We start from the raw sequence: 8870 nt of genomic DNA, 5'->3' as shown, positions 1-8870 counted from the left end.
CACTGCGTAGGTTAATGAGGAGGTGCCAAAGGGATTGTTTGGTTTTATGTTATATGAGGCAGACCCTCATAGTGGCAATGACTCAAAGGACTCTGATTTTGATTCAAGAATGGTCAATGCAAATTAGGGGCGACAATGTTTTTTTTCATATTTTCATTTTGTTGTAGCTTGTATGGTAATTTTAAATATCACGTGCATATTGACATTGAATTTTGAAAGAAATTCGGATTAAGGTTTGAGTTTGACATTTGGCATATGTTAATTTGTTTGACTTTGACTCTCTTGTGAACTCTAACAAGTTATGCATTCAGAATGCATCCTAATTTTTTTAATCATGACACAAACAACAATATAATTTATTTCCAAAGTCAACCTTCACACAATATTGTATCAATTGGGAAATTTAATCTTGTAAGTTAATCATTTTTATTTAATAACATCGGTGGCCACTAGATAAGTTTCCCTTTCTCCACAGTTCAATTTTTAAATTTTAAAGTATGTATCTAACAATGTAAGATGAATTGATAATAACCACCTTTTTAGGTTTATCTTTATTCAACAACATGGTTAAAACACAAGAAAAAATAAAATGACACTTGGTATAGTGGAAAAGTCTATGTTCCAGACAATTGGTAGAATGACAAAGTCTATGTTGTAGGCACCTAAATAGTGTTGAGTTCAATTTTTTGTACAATACCAAAACAAAATAGAATGAATTAATTAAGATCCTCTATTTATTAATGATACAACTAAAATGTAAACAAATAATAATAAAAAACAACACTATGCAAGAGCATCTCCAAAAATCTGCCCTCATTATCAGAATTGGGAATGGTAAATATAATACCAAGTTCCTACAATAAGAAGTCACTTACAAATCAAAGTTTTCGCAAACAAAGATCATACTAAGGTATGACTGTGAAGTTTAGTTCTTTTCCATTAGCAATGGAATCCATCTTTCCTCTGTCTTTTGATATCTTTTTCTCTTTATTATTAAAGTGTTCGGATTTTTTCATATTATACATTGTTTTTGTGAACTAACATTAATCATTATTTTTAATATTATTTCCTATCTAGCATTCAAATTAATGTATTGAGTATTTGGCAATGTTTAAAGAGGTGTGAAGGATTATTACAGAGTTGACAAAAAATATCAAAGCATTCATATGAATAAATATATTAAAAATAAGATTGTAAGTATTCAAAGCATTCATATGTAAGACAAGTATATGGGAATCTACATTACAAATTAAAAATAAATAATAAATTTAATATTTGTCTATCTTAATAAATAGATTGCATAATACTAAAAATTTCATTTAAGAAAACAAAATAATTTTAAAGTTGAAGTTATAATTTAATTAAAATAAAAATTTATTCTTAAATTAATTATAGCTAGTCTATATGATGTATGTGATAGTGGTCATATCAATGAGGCCATCAATAAAATCGAAATTCCATTCAATAATTAAAGGCATTGGACATATAGTTTTAAAAAAATGATTCTTGCACTTACTATTCTCAACATGAACTTTTATAAAAATAAATTATATATTTAGAATTGTTTAAGTAGAATTAAATGTATCTTATAAGATTTTTATTGAATGTTTTTAATTATATGCATTCATTGACTAAAGTAATAAAATAAATTGAATAGAATGAATATATTAGTATTCTAGAATAATTTGCAGAAAAAATGATAAATTAAAGAAAGTGATAAAAATTATAATATATTATATTGCATCACATTAACATTTAAAACAAACTTTTATAATGTCAAATTTTGGAGCCATGGAAAAACAGTTTTCAAAACCAAATCGACTCCCTGAAAATATATCTGTCCCCACTTCCTTCTCAACACAATAAATACCAACACTACTGTAAAACCTGCTACATATGATAGTCCCAGTCCTAAATCATACCCCACACTTTCCTCATTTTGCTCTTCCTCATTAAGAGGTGTAGAAATGGGAGGACCGGGAACAAATTCTGGCCAAGAACATTTCTTCGGAAGTGGGCACCCCCATAGATTTGGATTGCCTGAATATGATGACTCACCAAATGTTGCCATATGTCCTCCTTGTGGTATACTCCCTGAAAGTTGGTTGTTGGAAAAGTTGATGGCTCCCAAATAACTCAAAGAACCTAGATCTGGAGGAATTTGTCCAGAAAAATTATTTGTAGAAAGGTCCAATGTTTCCAGCCAAGTCATTTGCACAATACTACTTGGAATAGCACCACTGAAACTGTTCATGGAAAGGTTGAGCAGCTTCAGTCCCTTCAATTTTCCTAAATCAAAAGGAAGATTTCCATTCAATTGATTGTTTGAAAGGTCGATGGCAGCCATGGTGGGGAAAATATATGTGTATTTCTCATCTCTGCCTTTGGAATTCATAGTCAATCCATTCACATATGTATATGGGGTGAAGTAGGAAGATTCTCCTATTTGAAGTTGAACTTTAGAAAATTCCTGATTTCTTTCTGCCAACATTGCTTGTAAACTAAAAATGCTGTCTGGTACAAGACCTGATAGCCGATTTGATGAAAGGTCCAATATTTGTAGGCTCTTCAGCTGCCCAATTTCTGCGGGAATACTGCCTCCAAAATTATTCTTCCTCATTGCTAACACTTTGAGCTTTGAAAGGTTTCCTATTGACTTTGAAATGTGGCCTTTGAAGAAGTTTTGCCCAACATCCAAAAAATATAAATCTGTGCAGTTTGATATGGAGGGAGGGAGTGATCCAGTCAGCTGGTTATTCTTTATCAGTAGTGACTTGAGTTCACTTAGCTTACCAAACTCGTACGGAATCATTCCCCTAAAATTATTATCCCCCAAATTCAGGTTTTGAAGGTTGGAACAATTGGCTAAGCTTGGAGGGATGATTCCATTCAAATGGTTATTTGCCAAATTTAAAACCTCTATTGAAGAGATACCATGTAACTGTGGAGGAATATTTCCTGTCAGCAAATTGTCGTTAAGCAACACTACTTTTATATGAGGAGGCCAAACTGATGGTACCTGACCACAAATTGCATTTCTAGACACATCCAAGACCTCCAACGGACTCCAAGCTGAAGTATTTAGCAAAAGCTGACCTTCCAGATGATTCATTGTGAGATTGATGTAGAGAATACGCATATCCAGCAGCCACGAAGGAATCTCTCCAACAAGATCATTGTTAGATAATTCCAACTTTGAAAGTGAGAACTGAGTCGAAATGAACGGTGGGATTTGGCGATCCATCTTGCATGATGTGATATATAAGAAGAACAACTGGAATGAGGGAATCCAGGCGGTGCTGATATTGAGTACACAATTTGACAAGGCAAGACTATCCAATTTGCTAAGGTTGTCAATGAAAGCCTCTGAAATTATCTGGTGGCCGTCGAATGAGAGATGAAGATATATAAGTGAAGAGGGTAGCGCTGAGGGAGCAATACTCTGGTTGAACACGTTCCCATTAGCAAAGAGCTGCAAAAGGGAGGTGAGCCTTGAAAATGAGGAGGGGAGAGTTCCAGTTAATTGGTTGTAAGATAGATCCAAGGTTTCCAGCAAAGAGAGACTGCCCAAAGAATCTGGGATAGAACCAGATAACGAATTATTAGAAACATCAAAATACTTGAGCGAGGAGAGATTGCCTAAAGAATATGGAATCTTACCACTCAAGTGATTTCCAGGAATATCTAGCCTAATCAGAGAAGAGAGATTACCCAGACATGATGGTAAGCTTCCATTCAGTTGGTTGTAAGAAAGATCAACCTCGGTAAGGTTGCTGAGCATACAAAGAGTACTGAGGACAGTTTCACCTTCCAAATTGTTAGAGGACAAATGAAGGACAGCAAGAGAAGAAGACAACGGAATATTCCCACTCAACCTATTGTAAGATAGATCCAGTTGCGTGAGAGAAGAAAGACTTCCCAGACAGGATGGTAGGCTTCCATTCAGTTGGTTGTAGGAAAGATCAACCACACTAAGGTCGCTGAGCATACAAATCAAACTGAGGACAGTTTCACCTTCAAAAAAGTTATGTGCTAAATAAAGGACAGCAAGAGAAGAAGACAATGGAATACTCCCACTCAACATGTTATAAGATAGATCCAGTAGTGTGAGAGAAGAGAGATTTGTCAAGCAGGGAGGAAGAGTACCTTTTAATCCAATGTTGGTAAGGCTTATGGATGCAACAAAAGTGAGGGTGCACAAGCTCTCAGATATGACACCACCCTCCATTCCAGGAAATGCACCACCCTGTATTTCAAGACCGACAACATGATGAGTGGTGTGATGGCAGGAAATGCCGTCCCAGAGACAACAATCTCCTCCCTTCTCCCACGAACTCAGATCGGCAGAAGAGTGATTTAAGCTGGCTTTGAATTGAAGGAGAGCTTCCCCTTCCCTGTGAATACATCCACTGCAGGAGCGGAGAATAACTATAACAGTAAACAAAAATAACTTGGTTGTGAGCGCCATGAGTTTGGGTGATTTCGCAGGTAACAAGAGGGCAACAGACTATAAAGGAGGAGGCGTTGACTGGGGTCAAGTAGCAAGCGCGAGACATACGGTAGAATAAAGAGGAGGAAACGCGAGTGGGGTTAAGTAACTTTAAGGGTGGGTTGAATTGGGTCAAGTAACAGCCAGGACGCATAGTCATGGCGAAACAATCGGAAGGCATACTCATGGCGAAACAATCGGAAGGCATACTCATGGCGAAAGAGTCGCGGCAGAATAAAGAAGAGATCTCTAAGGGAGGCTCCCAGTCTTCTCGCGTTTTTTTATGATATAATTCTTCTATTTGCGTCCTGGCGAAACAATCGGAAGGCATACTCATGGCGAAAGAGTCGCGGCAGAATAAAGAAGAGATCTCTAAGGGAGGCTCCCAGTCTTCTCGCGTTTTTTTATGATATAATTCTTCTATTCAAGGTACTTGAAAAGTTGCAAGTCTCTTTTTTACATTAAAAATTTTACCAGTCAATGTGAACTTACGTAGTGACGTAGTGTCTAGGGTGCTTGCTTGTATAAAATTTCATATTGTAGTGGATTTTGTTCCTAAAATGTTTTAATATTATTTCATTTTTTTTAATTCAACATTTTATCAATTTTCTTTAATTTGTGCGAATGTTCAAATAAGATTACAGTTAATCTATAAAATTGAAAGAGATGTAATATAAAATAAATAAATAAAATTTATTTCTATAGTAATAACTACTATAATCTTTAGATCACAATCCCATTTCACAAATTATAAAAAAATTGGCTATTTCTTGCTTTTTTTTAATGACTCTATCAAGAAGCATCTTACCCCCTTCAAAGATGTCCCTCGAAGAGATCCCTAAAATCCACAAAAATGGAATCCACCTTGGAACTATAGTCGACACCACATTCTCCATGACTTATTAGTTGGCTTCTTACCTTGCCAAATTCCTTGCCTTCCATTCTAGAAAATCTAGCTCTTTTATCAAAAATTTGGCACACTTCATGAAAATCATAAAGATAAAAAGTTAGATAGCAATGCCCTCCTAGTCAACTTTGATCTAGTCTATGTCTTCACTAAAGTATCAATCACATACTCTATTGAGATAATTAATTGTAAGAACAATACTGAAATTTCATCTTGGTTGAGTTATGTATTAGATCCACTTTCCAAGGAATCGTGTATGAGCAAGTTGATCGATGTTCCATGGGATAGCCATTGTTCACTATTGTAGCCAACCTTTACATTGAACATTTTGAAGACATTTTTGTTATATAAAATATATATTTGTTTATTAGTACTATTGTAATGAGTTTTATTTTTCTACTTAACAAGTTATTAATTAAATTTATTTGAGCCAATAACTAATAATTATTTTCTTTTATTTTTTCAAATCTTTTGTTATTTTAAAATTTACATGCAAAATCTTTAAGTTTTCAAATTAAGATAATCATTTTTCCTTACTTTGATTGGCTAACCTAGTTTTAGCTATTATATACGGGATTTTCAGACAAGATCAATTATATTCACAATTTTTTTTACCATATTACATTATTCTCAACAGTTTTTTCGATCATTTATTTAATTTCATAACCGTCTAATCTTATCATTCTTTTAGTTCGTTCTATGCATGATTTTTAGCAAGAGGTCTCACTCCCACACTTTTCACTCTAGTTAAAAACTAATTATACTTTTATATATATTTAAATTATAATGAATTTTAAAAAATATTACTATTTTTATTTAACTAATTTTGACTTAATTAAATTATTATATATCAAGACTATTGTTATGCCTTAATGTAGGTTGATTAACTCTAAGGAGAGATCCAATCCGATTTTATATGCCTTGTGATTGATGAAGGAACCCTAGCGTGCCAAAGGTTTGAATATTGGCCATGGCGAGAAAACTCGGGTATAAATATGCCGACTAAAGATTGAAGATTGTTGTTGATGTTGCCAGAAGATTAAGGTGTCGAATATTGAAGAGTGAAGTGTGAAAGGGCTGCAGAGAGACAGCCAGTCAAAGACTCCATCGAAGATCATCAAGATTAAGTGATGGAGGTGCAACAGGTGAGAGGGTTTAGTCGAGACTTAACTAGCAAGGTTAGAGTGACCGATAAACTGCAAAGTGAGTTGCAGTGGTGTAAACCGGTGGTGCTAAGAACCTCCTGAAAGGCAGAGAAGATGTTTTAGTGTAGTGGGAGTATCGGTGAAGATCCGAAAAGGCAAGATCCAAGCAGGGCTTGACCGGTAAAGAGAAAACCAGCAGAGATAAGAGTGAGGAGTACCAATGGTGGCAAGCTATGTTAGGGGTCCCACAAATACTAAGAGGGGGGGTTGAATCAGTATCTAACCGGTAATAAGAATTTCTTAACTTAAAACATGCAGAACATAATATAACAGTGTACCGGTATGCGAGAAATAATGCAATAAACAGAATCAAGAACATCCACATGAAATGTACACCATAACACAAGATGTTAATGAGGAAACCCAATGTGGGAAAAACCTCAATGGGATTTGTGACCCACAATATTCACTCATTGGCCAATAAGAGAATATTACTTACAATAGGGGCCTACACATGCAGGAAGGCCAACTGCCTAGAGCTCACTGCTCAATGGGAAGTCACACTGACTTACAAATAAGGATTATACTAATCCAATAACTTGTACTACTTTACAATAGCATCTTCAATGCTAGATTCAGTACCGGTTCCTGCTCTATTCTTTATATATACCCTTAACCTATATTTCGCACATTAGGTCTGCCTAATATTTTTCTTTTTACTTCTTCATCATACCTCCTACAAATGTCTACAATGATCTCCTTTATATATAAGAGTCATTTTACAATTTTGCCAAGTCGGCTTACAATAATAAACAAAATATTATATAACAAAAATCATGTCGGCCTTTATGTCGGTATACTTTTTTTCTTCTATGTCGGTGCTGGTGTCAATGTCCTAAGTGCCAATGTAGAGTGTGATCTGCTGATGCCGGTATAATATCTTTGCCAGTGCCATAGGATTGCAAGGTTTCCATCAATGACAAAACCTTCAATCACATACAATGTCTCATTGGAGTGTGCATATGCCAACAATCTCCCCCTTTGGCATTGATGGTAACACTCATGAGAAATTTCAAAAAGTATCCAAAAATGTGTAGTCCAAAAAATGTTACCAAAAATGTGTGTGCTCCCCCTGAGCATATGATTCCTGTGTTTTGAATTTTCTCATCCCACTACTCCCCCTTTGGCATCAATGCCAAAGGTTGTCAAGATGCCAGTAGAGTTTGTAGTTTCAACTATCCATAACCTCAACCTTGTAGCTGGGTAGTTATAATCTGAAAAAGATCTCCCAAAATCAAGTTTATACTATCCATAAACTTCTTACTATCCTTTATTGTTGTCTCAGTTCTCTTCATTGTACCGGTGAGATGCTGCAAATGCTCTGTCGGTGTTTTGCTTCCCTGTGTTAATGCCTCAGAAATTTCCTTCCGCAAAGATGCTAGATAGTCCAATCTTGGACTTAGTTTAGATCTCAAATGTTTTTCCTTATTTATGATTCTTTCTTTCTCTCTTTCTAATTTGAGTAGTTCTTCCTCAAAATTTGCTATCTTCTCTTCAAAAACTAATAGTGTATCAGGTGAGTTGACAAAGTTGTCTGCAAGTTTATTTATCTCATCCTGTGCCTTGCTTATTTTCTTGTCAATATCTACAGTCAAAAAGGTTGTTTTACAGGTATCTTTGTACAAATTTTTATACTCTTTCAATAAATTACATAGTTCTGGTAGAAGTGTGTCAAAATCTCTATTACACTTCTTTATTTCCTCATCAAACAATTTCTGTTTTTCAATTTCTACCTTATCCTTTACTAACTCTTCCTTTATTTTCTCAATATTTTCTGAGATATATTTACACAATGTATCCAATTGTCCTAAAGAATATTTGTTATCTATATTACAGTTGGGAGCTATTACCTTCAAAATTGGTATGGAATCATCAATTGCTTTGTAAGCTTGTGAGTTGCAGTCAGTTATTTTCTTGATAGAATCTAATAACACCTCAGTCACATTTGTTGATTTATATGTTGATGATGATCCAACAATCTGAGTACCGAAGGAAGTAACCAACCTTGTATTGACCTCTGGTAGGTCAGTTTGTGTCTGCATTTCTTTAAGCATTGGTTTTCCTACTTCACTAGTTACCTGTGGCACTGTTTCCTTATGTACCTGTTCCGGTTGATGTTGTTCTGGAGCCTTTAGCTCTGTTTGTTTCTCTGTATGTTGTATTGCCTCAGACTGTGACTCAGTCTCTACCTTTTTCTCTTTATCTTCTGTCGATTTCTCTGTTTCCCCTGCTACCGGAGGCTCATTAGCCATATCTGACTTATCAGTTG

The 8870-nt window shown here is 35.0% G+C and overlaps 1 protein-coding gene across 1 annotated transcript; it reads right to left on the bottom strand.

Annotated features, from left to right (window-relative positions):
• Positions 1-1768: 1768 nt before the first annotated feature.
• On the bottom strand, positions 1769-4468 carry LOC131032400 (receptor-like protein 54). Its single transcript, XM_057963363.2, has one exon. It carries the CDS (start codon positions 4466-4468, stop codon positions 1769-1771), a length of 2700 nt encoding a protein of 899 aa, XP_057819346.2.
• Between the last annotated feature and the right edge of the window lie 4402 nt (positions 4469-8870).

This window comes from Cryptomeria japonica, chromosome 8, assembly GCF_030272615.1.
Source record: "Cryptomeria japonica chromosome 8, Sugi_1.0, whole genome shotgun sequence".
Lineage (NCBI taxonomy): Eukaryota > Viridiplantae > Streptophyta > Pinopsida > Cupressales > Cupressaceae > Cryptomeria > Cryptomeria japonica.
This window is presented reverse-complemented; position numbering and strand designations above follow the sequence as displayed.

Coding starts and splice junctions, on each gene's coding strand:
- LOC131032400 (XM_057963363.2), bottom strand. CDS start 4,468: ATGGCGCTCACAACCAAGTTATTTTTGTTTACTGTTATAGTTATTCTC.